The 18,708-nt window shown below is 34.3% G+C and overlaps 1 protein-coding gene across 5 annotated transcripts in view; it reads right to left on the bottom strand.

The window, feature by feature from the left end:
• LOC117339165 (SH3 and PX domain-containing protein 2A-like) overlaps positions 1-18,708 on the bottom strand; it is a 43,455-nt gene that overhangs the window by 9,986 nt on the left and 14,761 nt on the right. Inside the window, exons 4-10 of one of the 5 annotated variants that reach the window (XM_033900598.1) lie at positions 15,592-15,668; positions 13,603-13,703; positions 9,381-9,532; positions 8,276-8,386; positions 3,715-3,832; positions 2,818-3,100; positions 1,939-1,956 (exon numbers count right to left, since the gene is read on the bottom strand). In XM_033900598.1, the coding sequence (XP_033756489.1) occupies positions 1,939-1,956; positions 2,818-3,100; positions 3,715-3,832; positions 8,276-8,386; positions 9,381-9,532; positions 13,603-13,703; positions 15,592-15,668 (860 nt within the window). Of the gene's footprint in view, positions 1-1,938; positions 1,957-2,817; positions 3,101-3,714; positions 3,833-8,275; positions 8,387-9,109; positions 9,210-9,380; positions 9,533-13,602; positions 13,704-15,591; positions 15,669-18,708 lie in introns of those variants that run through there. The other 4 variants (XM_033900599.1, XM_033900600.1, XM_033900601.1 and 1 more) reach the window with 4 other exon arrangements.

Below are 18,708 nucleotides of genomic sequence, written 5' to 3'. Positions count from 1 at the left end.
GATACATAGCAAATGACTGAAGCATCACTGATACCTGACAATGTCACTGAAACATCACAGACATCTATAACTGGAGTATGAAATGTAGGTGAATTTTAGCCTCTACAATGTAAACTCAAATAGAACAATACAAGCAGCATTATAGACTCTAGTAAACTTCTAAACTTGATATTTAACTTAGTGACTAAACTTGGTATATAAAGACAATGAAAGGTGCTTTAGTCAAGTTAAAATCTACAACATATGTTCAGTACACGGTCGAGTTAACTCTCCACTGCATTAGTTAGTCAATGCACCACAAAGTCCCTAGATAGGATATTGTGGGTTAATTAGTTCACTACTTGCAATATGCAATCTTTAGTACAAGTTTAGCTGCAACATTAATGCAAATTTGATCAAGGTAGATCCTCTAGAAACCAAGATATTTCAAAGACACAAAAACTTGCATAACCGGTCATATTCCGATCAACTGCATGCATTCAGTTTAGTAACACTTAATGAATCATTAATAGTTAAGTCTTATATGCAGAATACTGACATTGAACAACATATAATATGATAGTAAGAAGATGTAAAACATGAAACTAATTATATACAAGAGGACAAATATTGTCTCACATTCACAGAAAATAATATGGATGGACTATAATTCCTGCTTATAAATAAGATTTCTCTATTTTACAACAAATGCAAAACAAGTTATCTCAAATTATACCAATCATTCCTGTCAGTCCAGATGGAAGCATGCAAGGATCGAGTCTTACAGTATGAGAAAACCAGAGAACCTTGAGAACTCAGACATAAAAAGACAATTGAATTAATTTCTATATTTTGTCTTTTTGTATGTCCTGCCAGTTTGATCTACTAGCTAGGTCAGACATGTACAGTCAACTAGTTGAATGAAACAGAATGTCATTTAATTTTCTTTATTGTTATTCAAATTGTTAACTTACATTCCTTAATAACCTGTCAGAGTATTTTTTTGTTTATCAAAGTCACCAATTGCAATTGATATGGCAATATACCAATATTTTAACAAAAAATATTTCAATATTTAAAGGTGAAATATATAGACATAGTATAAATCATATATTGTTTGCATTTAATACTACATTTTGTATGTATTACAGTAAGCATTAATAAAAATTATCATTATTATGAGACATTTTTGCCTCAGAAAAATCATAGTTAACACCCACAGCAACCCTCAAACCATATATTAGTACCCTAGTACAATTATATAGGGGTTTACTAATGCTTTTCATCATTTGTACCAAAAACTTTACATAAGATTTGGAATAAAAAGTCAAAATCCAAAATGTTTTAAAAAACAGCCTATTTTCCTAAAAATTATCAATTCCGACTCTGGAACTAATAGTTAACCCTTATAGTAACCCTGAAACCAAATATTAACAGCAAGTACACTTATAACGGAGTTTACAACATTTGCACCAAAAACTTCGCATTTCGAAACCATTGAAGATGCAGATGCTGACACCGCAGGATGACAACATAATTAGCTCCCCCTCACTTCAAGAGACAAGCTAACAATGGAAAGGGTAAGTTATTCAACACAAAACAACCGATGTTATACCAATATTGTCAAATCCAGTTGATGCATCCATACACTTAACTTTCTAATTAATAAAATAACTTTTGACTACATTTTCTGAAACAGTTCCACAACACATACACTGATCATGACACACACATCTTTATTATCAACACAATCAACTTCAAACATTCATTTTCAGTGCAGGTGTTAAATGACGTTATAATATTTATTTATTTTTTTTATTTCACAACAGATATTACTTATTAGTCACTCATTGTTTCTTTCTTTTTCATTTCACATGCATTTGTTCGTTACAAATTCATTTTATTTTCACAAACACAGAGAAAACTACCTGTACCATGCTTACTGGAAAAAATACTTGCTTGATCAATGATGAGATGCTGAATGATTAAAAGTATAGTTTGAATTCAATTTAAATGTTTATCGTTTTCTATTACATAAATTATCATTGAAGAATTGGTGCCACACAATTTTAATTCAGCCAATCTAATATCCTGTATCTAATATCCTGTATCTAATATCCTGTATCTAATATCCTGTATCTAATACCGGTCAAGGTGAAAAAACCGTAAATGTCTTTCAAAAATCTTACTTTCCTGGCTAAACTAATCTTTTAGGATAAAACAAATGAAATACTTGAAAATAATGGATTTCAAGTTTTGAAATTTCAATTTCAAACCAAAACTTTCATTGGAGATTACAAAATTTAACCACTAGAAACTGAAGGCTCCAGACCAAAGCCCTGACAGGTATCGTTTCTATAGGACCAGCAAAATTTGATTTAAAGTTTTCCAATGAAACAATGTCTCATCTAATTCAATTTTCAATATAACCTAGCGTGCAAAAAAGTATTATCATATGGAGAAGTAATGACTTCAAATTCCTAAAATATATAAGACAGCACCAGCTGTCAGTCATAAAATTCTCATTTCTGAAACAACCCTTATATCAATTATTGAATATATGTCTTGTTTTCAATATTAGCAAAAAGCTGAACATTGCAAGAAGTTGTTCCCAATCCCAAAAAATATGTGAACAAAAAAAAAATAAAAAATAAATAAATCAATAAAAAATAAATAGAATAAATAGATAACAAAAATAAAAAAAACAAAAATAATGATAAAAAAAATGAATAAATAAAAATAAAAAAAAAATAAATCAAAACTTTCATTTGACAAAAATACAAATAGATTACAGAAATTTAAAACTTTCTAATTTTCACTGACATATGGTAAACTTACATTTTTGATAGAGTTCTGTCGAGGAGGTGGACGGATAGAACCTCCTCTCTCCAGACTTCCTGACTTCTGTTTCCTGAACTTCCTACCACCTGGTCCAATCCTACCTCCAACTTCCGATGTTCCTCCCGCAGCCTCCCCATCTTCTCCCTTGGACATGATGTCACTAATGTCACTGAGCGTGCCCACAACTTGTACCCCTGACTGACGGGCCGTGCGTTGTATGTGGGCTTTCTCTGCCTTCATTAAGTATGTGGCTGGAGCCCAACCCTCCTTTCCAAGGTACCTGTCACACATATGTGGATACCACTGTACAATAACCACTCTCTTATTATACAGAGACAGCAAAAAAGAATGACATTAAACAATTATTATGGGGTGTTTTCAGACAGATTATATCCTTGTGTTATGGCGTGTTTTCAGACAGAATATCAATGTGTTATGGGGTGTATGGGTGTTTTCAGACAGACTATCCATGTGTTATGGGGTGTTTTCAGACAGAATATATATCCTTGTGTTATGGGGTGTTTTCAGACAGACTATCCATGTGCTATGGGGTGTTTTCAGACAGAATATCCTTATGTTATGGGGTGTTTTCAGACAGACTATCCACGTGTTATGGGGTGTTTTCAGACAGAATATCCTTATGTTATGGGGTGTTTTAAGACAGAATATCCTAGTGTTATGGGGTGTTTTAAGACAGAATATCTTTGTATTATTGGATGTTTTCAGACAGACTATCCTTTTGCTATGGGATGTTTTCAGACAGAACATCCTTGTATTGTACAGGGTGTTTTTAAACAGAATATCGTTCTGTTATGGGGTGTTTTTAGACAGAACAATGATGTGATATCTTATAGAATATCTTAATCGGCAGAAAATCACTTTGGGAAACTCTACCTGACCATCCACCAGCCATCAAGGTTTTTCTCCACTACATCGACAATAGTACCCAACTCTAGTGCTATCTCATCATCACTTGTCGGTGTGAAGGCTTCAGTCACTGTGAACTTCTCCTCTATAACAGCGAGAGACACAATATTTCAATGGAAGTTGTATTTATTTGAACAATAATTAAGAGGTAAAAAAACTGAACATGCTATTATTTTACTCATTTATAAACAGTAATAATCCTGCATGGGTCTATATTCTACTATATACATCTGTACTCACCCCTGGATCTAGTACACTACTATTGATACAAGATTAAGTGTTTTTAACTCACATACATGCCATACTTTCAGGAGACCAATAAGGGAGATTGATGATTATTTTAAGGGAGTTTTGCCTAAAATAAGGGAGATTTGTGCGCGACATGAATATCGACATTTTAACTCAATTTTAAAGTAATAAACTAATTTTGAAAGTGATGAAGAATATTTATATTTATTTTGGATATTAATCATATTGTATATGCAAACAACAAAAAGTTGTATAAGGTAAACAAGAGATCCCAGAGGGATCTTGGCGCCCACCATTGAATGATCTTCATAGGTTCCATGTCAGATTGATCTTTTCTCTACTTTTCCCTTCATTTTACTAATCTGTGCAAATTTAGACATCCCTCCAGTACTTTTCAAACAAGGGAATCCTAGCTATATAAGAAATTTGAGATTTAACGATAATGGCTGTTTGTTTGCCAGGTTGTTTTCCGGACAGACTGGTCCAAAAATGCAATGCAAGTGACCAAGGGGAACCTACTTATGAAATTTGAGAAAGATCCATTCAGTACTTTGAGAAATAGAGATAACAAACTTCAATTGTCAAAATCCAAGATGGCGGTCTGTCGGCCATATTGTTTTCCAATTGATCTCAAAATGCAATAAGCATAACGAGGCATTAAGGGGAACCTCCATATGAAATTTGAGAAAGATCCCTTCAGTACTTTTTCAGAAATAGCGATAATAAACTTCAATTGTCAAAATCCAAGATGGCTGCCTGTCGGCCATGTTGTTTTCAGATTGGTTTCAAAACGCAATATGCATAACTAGGCACCAAGGGAAACTTACATATGAAATTTCAGAAAGATCCCTTCAGTACTTTCTCAGAAATAGCGATAATAAACTTCAATTGTCAAAATCCAAGATGGCTGCCTGTCGGCCATGTTGTTTTCAGATTGGTTTCAAAATGCAATATGCATAACTAGGCACCAAGGGAAACTTACATATGAAATTTCAGAAAGATCCATTCAGTACTTTCTCAGAAATAGTGATAACAAACTTCAATTGTCAAAATCCAAGATGGCTGCCTGTCAGCCATGTTGTTTTCTGATTGGTCTCAAAACGCAATATGCATAACTAGGCACCAAGGGAAACCTACATATGAAATTTCAGAAAGATCCCTTCAGTACTTTCTCAGAAATAGTGATAACAAACATCAATTGTCAAAATCCAAGATGGCTGCCTGTCGGCCATGTTGTTTTCAGATTGGTCTCAAATCGCAATATGCATAACTAGGCACCAAGGGAAATCTACATATGAAATTTGCAGAAAGATCCATTCAGTACTTTCTCAGAAATAGCTGATAACAAACATCAATTGTCAAAATCCAAGATGGCTGCCTGTCGGCCATGTTGTTTTCCGATTAGGTCTCAAAATCGCAATATGCATAACTAGGCACCAAGGGGAACCTTCATATGAAATTTGAGAAAGATCCATTCAGTACTTTCTCAGAAATAGTGATAACAAACATCAATTGTCAAAATCCAAGATGGCTGCCTGTCGGCCATGTTGTTTTCCGATTGGTCTCAAATCGCAATATGCATAACTAGGCACCAAGGGGAACCTACATATGAAATTTGAGAAAGATCCCTTCAGTACTTTCTCAAAAACTGAGATAACAAACTTCAATTGTCAAAATCCAAGATGGCTGCCTGTCGGCCATGTTGTTATCCGATTGGTCTCAAAACGCAATATGCATAACTAGTCACCAAGGGGAACCTTCATATGAAATTTGAGAAAGATCCATTCAGTACTTTCTCAGAAATAGCGATAACAAACTTCAATTGTCAAAATCCAAGATGGCTGCCTGTCGGCCATTTTGTTTGCCGATTGGTCTCAAAATGCAATATGCATAACTAGGCACCAAGGGGAACCTACATATGAAATTTGAGAAAGATCCCTTCAGTACTTTCTCAAAAATAGCGATAACAAACTTCAATTGTCAAAATCCAAGATGGCTGCCTGTCGGCCATGTTGTTATCCGATTGGTCTAAAAACGCAATATGCATAACTAGGCACCAAGGGGAACCTACATATGAAATTTGAGAAAGATCCCTTCAGTACTTTCTCAAAAATAGAGATAACAAACTTCAATTGTCAAAATCCAAGATGGCTGCCTGTCGGCCATGTTGTTTTCCGATTAGTCTCAAATCGCAATATGCATAACTAGGCACCAAGGGGAACATACATATGAAATTTGAGAAAGATCCCTTCAGTACTTTCTCAGAAATAGTGATAACAAACATCAATTGTCAAAATCCAAGATGGCTGCCTGTCGGCCATGTTGTTTTCCGATTGGTCTCAAATCGCAATATGCATAACTAGGCACCAAGGGGAACCTACATATGAAATTTGAGAAAGATCCCTTCAGTACTTTCTCAAAAACTGAGATAACAAACTTCAATTGTCAAAATCCAAGATGGCTGCCTGTCGGCCATGTTGTTATCCGATTGGTCTCAAAACGCAATATGCATAACTAGTCACCAAGGGGAACCTTCATATGAAATTTGAGAAAGATCCATTCAGTACTTTCTCAGAAATAGCGATAACAAACTTCAATTGTCAAAATCCAAGATGGCTGCCTGTCGGCCATTTTGTTTGCCGATTGGTCTCAAAATGCAATATGCATAACTAGGCACCAAGGGGAACCTACATATGAAATTTGAGAAAGATCCCCTCAGTACTTTCTCAAAAATAGCGATAACAAACTTCAATTGTCAAAATCCAAGATGGCTGCCTGTCGGCCATGTTGTTATCCGATTGGTCTAAAAACGCAATATGCATAACTAGGCACCAAGGGGAACCTACATATGAAATTTGAGAAAGATCCCTTCAGTACTTTCTCAAAAATAGAGATAACAAACTTCAATTGTCAAAATCCAAGATGGCTGCCTGTCGGCCATTTTGTTTTCCGATTGGTCTAAAAATGCAATATGCATAACTAGGCACCAAGGGGAACCTACATATGAAATTTGAGAAAGATCCTTTTAGTACTTTCTCAGAAATAGCGATAACAAACTTCAATTGTCAAAATCCAAGATGGCTGCCTGTCGGCCATTTTGTTTTCCGATTGGTCTCAAAATGCAATATGCATAACTAGGCACCAAGGGGAACCTACATATGAAATTTGAGAAAGATTCTTTCAGTACTTTCTGAGAAATAGCGATAACAAGAATTGTTTACGGACGGAGGGACGGACGGACGGAGGGACGGACGGACGGACGGACGGACGGACGACGGACCACGGACGCAGGGCGATTTGAATAGCCCACCATCTGATGATGGTGGGCTAAAAATGCAATAGTATACATTCAGATTCTAATGATTTGAAATTATTTTTTGATTTTTTTATGTAACACAAAAAGTTTCACAGCTTTATGCATATTACATAACAGCATTTGAAAAGGGTATATTATAATTACATGTAGCTCAATACATTCATTTTAACTAAATCACTTTACGACTTCGCATCAATACTGAAGTTAATCAGTTATTACATCAAACTGCCTAAATAAGCAACATTACATATTTTTTTTGAAAAATAATCTTAAAATTCAAATTTTGAAAAGATGACAGGTAAAATTTTCAATACCTAGGAAGTTGAATTTACTGATATGATTGTATGACTCTGTAAAAAGGAACCTGACTTTACTGACACACGGATAACTAAGATAACTATTTACCAGACTATGTACAGTGGAACCTGTCTTCAATGACATCTGACTTGGATGATAACTTTTAATGGACTTTGATAATCCGAAAAAGACTTGACCAATGATTGCCATTGAACATACAGTCTTTAACTAGAATGTTATTCAGCCCCTTCTTCCCCAAATTGACATCACCAAAGTCAGGCCAGGGATTTTCCTACAATTTTTCAACTGGGTCCAGCTAGGGTCCATTGAATTGGGAATTTCTACATGACAAAATGTGACATTTGGAAATTAAAACAACAAATAGTGAAATTCATACAAATTTCAGTTTTTCTTTGATGAATATTTAGCTTATATATATTTTTTTTATTTCATTTTGTTATCTAGAGCTGTTTTTTATTTTTCAAAAGTAGGTTAGTATAGGTCTTTGTAGATAAAACTTACTTTATCATTCAAAAGTGACTTCAAAATTGGAAATTTTTCAGGGGCAAATTAGGAATTTTCACAAGATTTTTTTATGGGAATGAATCCTTTTAATGGACCCTGTTTCTATCGTAGGATAACCCCTGCAGGCTATCATCGGTATACCTTCCCCAGGCAGCAGCCTCTGTGTAGTATTTTCCTTCAGGCCATCCTTCCTCTTCAGGTATGTACTAGGAACCCAGCCTTGATGGTCCTCAATGGTCACAAACCACCAGCCTATCATAAAGAAATCAAATTAGTCACTCTGATGGTCACAAACCACCTGTCTATCATAAAGACATCTAATTAGTCACACCGATGGTCACAAACCACCTGTCTATCATAAAGACATCAAATTAGTCACTCCGATGGTCACAAACCACCAGCCTATCATAAAGACATCACATTAGTCCCTCCGATGGTCACAAACCTTGTAAAGCTAAAAATCTTCAGTTTCCATTTATCCTTTTTGGTAAGCAATCCTTTGAAATATAAAAGAATAACTACGGGTATGTGGTGAATTATCATTCAATGTATCCAGGCATGTGATCTTATCTAGTCATAAGCTTCAATTCAATGGTAAAGAGATGTTTTGGGACATCGGGTAGATAAAAGGTGTAAAAATCAATTTTATTGTAAAATACTTGATATATATAGATGATATTCTATGTTTAACATTGTTTTGACTATTTATCAGCCAAGTCATTTAAAATTAGATTTTTTTCATTTTCATTAAAGTTCTGGAATATTAGATCATTTAGCTGGTTTGAGCAGGTCATATATCTTCAGGGATGACGGCCTTGAAAACTTCTGATATGACCCTATTGGCCTCTTCCGGCCTTGACCTTACTTACCACTCCCACTTTTCTCCACGACCTGGACCACCATGCCGACCTTGACCTTACCACTCTCACTTTTCTCCAAGACTTGTACCACAATGCTGACCTTGACCTTACTTACCACTCTCACTTTTCTCCACGACCTGTACCACCATGCTGACCTTGACCTTACCACTCTCACTTTTCTCCAAGACTTGTACCACCATGCCGACCTTGACCTAATACTTACCACACTCACTTTTCTCCATGACCTGTACCACCATACCGACCTTGACCTTACTTACCACTCTCACTTTTCTCCACGACCTGTACCACATGCTGACCTTGACCTTACTTACCACTCCCACTTTCTCCACAACCTGTACCACCATGCCGACCTTGACCTTACTTACCACTCTCACTTTTCTCCACGACCTGTACCACCATGCCGGCCTTAAGGTTGAGGTCCCATTTGTCCTCCTTTTTGTAGTCCCCAATAACAACATATTCCTCAGCAAGCTTTGGACCAGAGATTTTCTCTATGTTTCGATTCTTTGTCTTCATCCTAAAATGATCAACAAAATTTAAATCAGAGAACCATCTGTATAGAAGCAAAAGGTAAAATATTACATTTCTTGGAATTCTTAATAAACTTTAGTCAACATGTATCAAATTCAACCATTTAACTGCATCTTGTACTTGGAAATATGAATGTGGGTGTCATATTTAGAATAAAGCCTGCTAAATGAGTTGCTAACCGTACTAATCTGCAAAAGCAAACTTAATTTTTTAATCAAAGACTTTGTTCCAGATTGATTGGTGAAAGTACTTAGAGTATATATATATATATATTGCTGGCCAGTTTGCAGCATATGAAGGAATTAAAGATTTTGATGGAAGAATTTACCAAATTTAACTTTTAAATTAGCCTCCATTTCCACCACATATTATGAATATTGTCTTAATTTAATCAATTTCTATTTCAGTTCAGAATCAACAATTGCTTATTGGAACGAGGACCATTACATATGTCTGACAAATGACACATGAGGACCATTACATATGTCTGACAAATGACACATGAGGGCCATTACATATGTCTGACAAATGACACATGAGGACCATTACATATGTCTGACAAATGACACATGAGGACCATTACATATGTCTGACAAATGACACATGAGGGCCATTACATATGTCTGACAAATGACACATGAGGGCCATTACATATGTCTGACAAATGACACATGAGGGCCATTACATATGTCTGACAAATGACACATGAGGGCCATTACATATGTCTGACAAATGACACATGAGGGCCATTACATATGTCTGACAAATGACACATGAAGTCGTAAATGAAGAAGTTAATATCACAATGATGTTTGTAATGGCATATACTACATTGGTCAAAATTTTTACATTGATCCATTATGTTGAAAACTGGTACTTTATATAGGTGAAGTATGACATTACAAACGACATTCGTATAAAGTTACGTTAAATTTTCGAGGGAAATAATGGGAGCCCTTCGGGCCAGGTGAGTTAAAAATTAAATTGAATTTTTCCCCTTCAAATAAATTTCTTCTAAAAGTGAAAATTCTAATTTTGGGAAAACAACATTCTGGTTTTGAGTTTATATCAAAATGTTGACTGCTGAGAAAACATGTAAAAAAATATTGTTTCGATGTATTGAATATGTTGTTTTTGTTAATTGCAATATATTTCAAATTATCTATAACTTCAAATATATATACAAATGTATTATTGTATGGCACCATATATTGAAATATGCATAAGATACAATTAGGCAAGTTTTGCTAATAATGGATAAAAAAATCTTCCTTGACGGAAGTGTTCCTCCGAAGTCGATAAGTAATTTAGCGTTTAAGATTTCATTGTCAAATTTTTATGGTGAGAATTCGATCCCAGGTCTCTACATTTTTATTTATATATATATTTTTTTTCCATTTTCGTTTTCTTTTGTGTTTTCAATTATGAAAACACTAAAAAATTTTAATGCATGTCTTAACCTATAAGTCAATCTTAAATAAATACAAATGCATGACATTTCTTCCCAGGTAGGTGTTCATGCAAATTAGGTTTTATTTTTTTGCTTTATATTTATGGGTAGATTATTTTGATATAAATCATTTAACAACAATTGCAAACCATGTTAATTATTTGTTCAACAGTTGCAATTTTTTTTTAAACTTATTTTACAACAATTGCATAACAAATTATTTATTTTACAAAATTACAAAACAAGTTAAACTTTATATATTTATTTCATAACAATTGCGAAACAAGCTGTTAACTAATATTTAATAGCGCTTGTTGACCTGAATTGAAGCACACAAAGATTCTTACTGTGAGAGAAAACTGTTGCATTAATCATAAGAAAAATGTTTAAATAATTATATATTTGTTAAAGAAATGTATTTCAGGTAGCTATAAAGTACGATTGAATGCAGGCATAGATACTGTTAATAAGGGAGTCTTTTTACTGAGTGGTTGACCAATCAGCTGGATAAAACTTGAGTTTTAATTCAATGTATACGTTGTAATCCGTATAGAGTTAGTTATATCAGTGATATTAGAATCCAGTTTCTGCTACATGTATACCCAACAAAAGCATACCGTATTTATTCTAATAAACGCCCCCCACCCTAATACCCCCCCCCCCCCCCCCCCTTTTTTTTTTGGGAAAGAAAAATTCCTCAATTCGAGAAAAAGAACTTACCGTGGTATGTAATACGTAATGTACAACTACCGTCAGTATAAATAACAAAGTTTATGTTTCTTGCAATTTCATACACGGGTGTCAAAATGTTTGTCACTTAGTTTTACAATGTTTTGGATACATATACACATGTTTCATGGTGTGAAATGGGTACATACAACAGATCTCACAATTTACCGACTCTGAAATTTTGATCTCCATTAAACGCCCCCCCCCCCCCCCCCCCCCCCCCCCCTTGGAAAAAGTTCACGCCCTCGGGCGTTTATTAGAATAAATACGTTATTTTCTTATCTTCATTTGGCATTTTAGATTCTGTAATATATAAATACTTACTGACAGTAAGCTTGTAATAATAATAAGATTAATTATAAGAAGAAGAATGGAGCAAAAACTTTTATCAGGGGATATAACATAAAGATTTCAGCATATCTAACATCTGTGATATCTTCAAAAGAAGGTCAAGGTCATTCATATGAACAAACCTATTCCAGCCCTTCATCTCATGATCAGGATGGTAACGGTTCAATATGATGACTCTTAATACTGGTTATTTAGAAGTTGTGTGAAAATACTGAAGCCTCATTAAATTGGATACTGCACCATGATATAAGCTCTTGTTCAAAAGACAAGAGCAAGTTAGAGGAATATTAAATATTGTAGACCGTTGATCATGATTATCAAACAGTGTTATATTATAATAATACTTTATCTCATTGAAGTAAAATTTACATCACCTTATGAGTGGTTAGGTCGCATACTTTAACCTTAATCTTTACAGCAAATCAAAGTCTACTCAATGTTTAATTTTCAAATAGCTTGAGGGACCAGTAATCAGGGTTGATACCTAAGGTACTCATTAAACACTACTTGATATATTGATATACCAAATTAAAAAAAAAAAAAAATCTCAGGAAAAAAATTAAGCACTTCAATATATAAAGCTTAGGAAAATAAATCTTGCAACATTGTAGAATCAAAATGCGTTTCAAGGAAACACAACTATATACCATGTTTATAAAGGCTCCAAGTTTCAAAGAAATCGGTTGAAAAATGTCGGATATGTGGACAAAAAAATCAAATACTGAAATAAACAGAAGAAATTGGTTGAAAAATGTTGGATTATAATGTGGACAAAAAAAATCAAATACTGAAATGAACAAAAGAAATTGGTTGAAAAATGTTGGATATGTGGACAAAAAAAATCAAATACTGAAATAAACAAAAGAAATTGGTTGAAAAATGTTGGATATGTGGACAAAAAAAATCAAATACTGATATAATCAAAAGAAATTGGTTGAAAAATGTTGGATATGTGGACAAAAAAAATCAAATACTTAAAAAAACAATCAAATCAAAATTCCTCTCAAGGAAACATATTAACTACATACATATTACTTGTATAATGTACAATAAGTTTCAAAGCGATCCGAGTCAGTAAATTTAGGAGGAGAGCTCTCCAGAGAAACAAAAGTTTACGTCAGACTAACGACACCATTATTATACTTCAAATTTCACAGGCTTATATAAATGTGTCAGTTTCAAACCTTGCTATTTAAATTCATGTGGTTCATAATCATAACATCACAAATAATGTTACTTAATATGTAATGACTCTACAGTCATATTAATTAATTAGGATGATTATCATTTGTCATTGAAAATTAATTATTACTTCACAAATAACTTAACTTTATATGTAATGACTCTAGTTATATTAATTAATTAGGATGATCATAATTTGTCATTGAAAATTAAATAAAAATATAGCTGTTACATACATGCTTTAATTTGCAGTACCTGTTGCATATCCAAACTGTTTGATATAAGAATTTGTAAAACGTTTGTTCATTCTATCTACATTAAACTCAGTAGCTCTCTACACATACTGGGCGTTTTCATTCGCTGGAACAATGTCCTCAGGTCCAACGTCAAAGAAATCCAAAACGTCCTCACAGCGGGAGATTTTCGAAGGCAGTGAAATGAGAGCCTAAAAGGAATAAGATAAACCCTAAAATATATATTACAGTAATATCTGACAAAAATGTCAGAATTATTTCCTTGATAACTGTACGATTCAAATTTCTCACAAAGGAATTTCAAGCCAGACCACTTATTCCTCTCGATAACAGATTTATAATAAAAGTGTTATAGAGTCTACTAAATTATTTTTCACAGAAAAAATTATTTCTGTCATTAAAATGACATCTACATGTGTATAAATTGCAGTGTTATTGTACAGGGTGACAATGGAAACAATTTTTAACTCTGTGACAAATTTCCTGTTTTTCTCATATTTCACTTAAGATATGTACACAAGACAAGGAAATCATTAACTCAGACACCTGTGAAAGGAAATACATGCTGTATTCAGGTGAAACGTCAGATTACTCTGTATATAAATCTATCATAGAGCGATTTCCCCGAGTAAAAACAATCTCAAATCTACTTCCTTAAACATCATATTTTACCTAAGAAGCACACCTGATCATGCACTTAAAAAAAATATATGGAATAAAAAAATATCTTTATTAAAACCGCTGTGATGCAAACATTATTCTACAACAATTCTTTATTTACCCAAAACAATTGTGAATCAATTAAGTTATACAATTTATATTAATCACTCTTGTTGGTCCGGATGGAAATGTGAGAAGCCATTCTTATATAAAAATAATGTAGGAGGAATATATACAGAGAAAACCCACATCAGTAGTGAGGCAAGTGACCCCATATACCTTTTCACATCTGATCGGGGAATCGAACCCTGGCTGCCTAGGTGAAAGGTAAATGTGTTATATAATGATCACTCACTGTGCCTCCGACTACTTAGTGAAAGATTGTGGAGAATCGAACCCTGGCTGCCTAGGTGAAAGGCAAGTGTGTTACCACTGTGCCATTGACTACTTAGTAAAATGATTGTAGATTTCATAAAGCAGATCAGTGAGCTAGCTAGGGGCATAACCTTTTTACAGGTTTTTTTACTGGTTAAGTGCATGTATACTTCCATCATTAACTCTTTGCCAGAAAAAAAGTTGTGTTGTACATCGTGTATAGCCTTTAGTCGGCAAGTGCTCTAATTAGGTCAATTACTAATGTAAATAGAATTTCCTATTGAAACAAGCAAAATAGGCATTGCTGAAAGTCTAAAACAATACATGTCCCCTACTGCCCCCCCCCCCCCCTGCTAGCTGTTCTGGTCTTTTACAAGTCTATGAAACTTCACCCAAATCCCTCAAGGAATGGATCCTCTAGAGCATTGACAATGCTTTTCTAAAAATAGTAGTCGGTGAACAATTGCCACAACCCTGAAACCGACCCCACTAGCTATTATGGACCTTTTTAATTGTGTGAAGTTTGATACAAAATCCCTCAAGGAATACAACAGAAATGCATAGTGACCTTGACTTATCAACCTTGAAACTGAAACTTGTCGAGGTCACCACAGTTCTGACAGTGACAATGACCTTGACCCTGCAACAACCATGTCACTCACACAGCACCAAGATATTATGATCCTAAAAAGTTTGATGAAAATCTCTCAAAGGTCAAGCTCCTCATGATCACTGGCAAATTAAAGGATTTTGCAGAAATAGCCAAGTGACCTTGACCTTGAACACGCAACCCTGAAACTCCAGCTTGTGCAAGATATTAACACCCTTAATTAGGTAAATGTATAATTGTATACAAATTGATGAAATCAACTCAAAGAATGAAGTTAAGCCACTAGAGGGTTGACAATTTAACTTCGGTGTCACACTGCACATATACGCCATGTAGAAAATGGACATTAGTGTCCCTCCCCCCTTCATACATCCATCTGTAAGGTGAATAATAAACTAATAACACATTAACTTCCTGCCTGATCTGTACCATACCTTGCAGTATTCGTCTATCGGCTGAAGTCGTTTCAGAGCGACATCCCGAATATGGCTTCGTCCAAAGTAGATCTTTCCTGTACGTATAATAATTTACAGTTTCACTACTCACAGCAGTACAACCGATTAAAGCATGTACACAACAACAATACTTACTACCAGTAACACTTAATTGTTTTACATAATCTATGAATCACTTCTTCCTCCCTACTCATAATACATGGTTACTCTCCAACTGAAATCCTATCATTTTGCTTTCCTGTTTTATCAGAAAATGGCAACAGGTATTTACGAAAAATTAAACTTTTACATTTATAAAAATACTAGAAATGTTATTTCCCATCCTTACACAAAGATTGATTTACTATCTGACTGCTGACATGATATATATACTTTTACATATTCTCCCATTACACAAACATGGCCTGTGATATTGGTGACCTAAACACAATCCATCAGTAATCGTTTTTATTTCTATGACTAATAAATATCACAACATATTCACTCAAATAATCCTAGATATCTAGATCTCTGTATAATGACAAATTACAGGGCAATGGTCGACCTCTGGTCAACTATTCAATTTAGACCTGAATGACCTTTAAACAGAAATGTACGGCTGGACATCTAATGAACTTTATACAGAGATGACCAATGGACATCTAATGACCTTTACACAGAAATGACCACTGGACATCTATACATAATATAATGACCTTGACCTTTACATAGAAATTACCACTAGTACTGGATATCTATATACAAGAGGCCAAATGGGCCTGTATCGCTCACCTGGCTCTACAGCAAATTTGCAGTTGATTGAGGACATTCCTACAGATACTATGCTGATAACAACTTTATTCAAATATCAGAGTAAGCTAGGTTTATTCATGTCAATATATTTTCTAGTCCTTCATTACAGCATACTATTGGCCTAAGCTCGGGTCTTGGTGACTTGGCTCTAAGCATGCTACAGACAGGCCCAATATCAAGTCCCTGGGCCTCTTGGTTATTGAGAAGTCGTTTGAATATTATAACCTATTTGACCCATGTGACCTTAAATGAAGGTCAAGGTAATTCATTTGAACAAACTTGGCAGCACTTCACACCAGCATGCTTCAGGCTTAATATCAAGTCCCTGGGCCCCTTGGTTATTGAGAAGAATTCATTTGAAGATTATAGCATATTTGACCCATGTGACTTTGAATGAAGGTCTAGGTCATTTATTTTAACAAACTTGGTAGCCCTTAACCTCAGCATGCTACAGGCCCAATTTGGAGTTGCTGGGCCTCTTGGTTATTGAGAAGAAGTTGTTTAAATGAAAAAGTTGACGCCAGACAGACGGACGACGGAGGGACGGACGACGGATGACGCACCACGGCATAAGCTCACTTGCCCTTTGAGCAGGTGAGCTAATAATACTGACCTTCACACAGAAATGACCACTGGACGTCTATATATAATGAGCTTTACACATTTCATCAACTTATAATTTTAAGTGAAAAATGATCATATTGATATCACAATTCAATGATACCAAGCATTCTGTGAGTATTGCTAAACCAATACATGTCCCCTACCCGTGCCTTCAAGTTAAAATTTTAGCCAAATTTGAGTAAATAAGTTTAGCCAAAACTGAAACATGATCATTTTATGAAACTTAGTTCATTCCAAACAATGTGTAAATTCAACTCTATTGGGTTGAATTAACAATGTTTCGTGCCCATAAAAGATATTCAGGTACATGTATTCAGAATTCTTTTGGTATGTCTACTGTACAGAGTAAAAGAATCTAAAGTGAATTTAAAGTGAAATGTGTAATAACAGCCTTGGATTGAAATATAACCATGGTTCTGCACAGCACAGCATAGTTGTAATACCATTATTACGTGAATGGAGAGTCATTACAAAACTTTGAACCTCAAGAATACAGAGAAAACAGTTAAGTCCATAATATGGAATAAAATTCAAAAAGTGAACATAATTTTTTAGAATACAGAGAAAAACGTTAAGTTCATAACATGCAAACATTTTCAAAAAATGAACATAATTTTTTTCATTTATAACCATACAAAAGTAATGTCACACACCAAAAGAACCTCTATGTAAAGAATCAGCATCCTAATCCAATTATTAAGTGAATGGTGTGCCATTATAAAACTTTAACCAAAACTTTAACCTGAAGAATATATAAAACAGAGAAAAAAGTTAAGTTCATAATATGCAAAAATTTCAAAAAATGAAAATAATTTTTTCAGTTTTATCTGTACAAAAGTAATGCCACACATCCAAAGAACCTCTATGCAAAGAATCAGCATCCTAATACCATTATTAAGTGAATGGTGTGCCATTATATAACTTTAACCAAAACTTTAACCTGAAGAATATATAAAACAGAGAAAAAAGTTAAGTTCATAATATGCAAAAATTTCAAAAAATGAAAATAATTTTTTCAGTTTTATCTGTACAAAAGTAATGCCACACATCCAAAGAACCTCTATGCAAAGAATCAGCATCCTAATACCATTATTAAGTGAATGGTGTGCCATTATAAAACTTTAACCAAAACTTTAACCGGACAGACAGACTGACGGACAGACAGACGCAGGCAAAACCTATAGTCCCCCCAGTTTCACCGTTAGGAGACTAATAAATGACTATGTATATATATATTGTTACATCACTGTCCGTATCAAATTCTTCAAAACATGATATTACGATATTTAATCTCTTAAGTTAGATCCTGTTAGAACATGTAGACTGCACTTGAGATTAAAATCAGCTTGTTAGATAACAATCATTATCAATTGTGGTGGGTTATCCTCTGTAACTAGGTACATACATGTATATATATTGCATCACCGATCACGATGATATAGGCAATACATAAACACTCCACTTAAAGCGACTATACATGTAACTGTAGATTTCATAGATTAAACCGTGATTTCTTCTTATAAAAAGTGAAATTACTGCATGGGTTTATGATCTAGGGACGCACCAGCTGTTACTATATATAATGTTTTATAAATATGACATTTCTGAGTTTCAATCGCTGTTAACCTCGGCTGATTTTTGTACAGAATACTACACAAAGCCAAATGTACGCAATTAAAG

This window comes from Pecten maximus, chromosome 12, assembly GCF_902652985.1.
Source record: "Pecten maximus chromosome 12, xPecMax1.1, whole genome shotgun sequence".
Taxonomy (NCBI): Eukaryota; Metazoa; Mollusca; class Bivalvia; order Pectinida; family Pectinidae; genus Pecten; species Pecten maximus.
The sequence above is the reverse complement of the archived record's forward strand: the minus strand, read 5'-3'. Positions and strand labels throughout refer to the sequence as shown.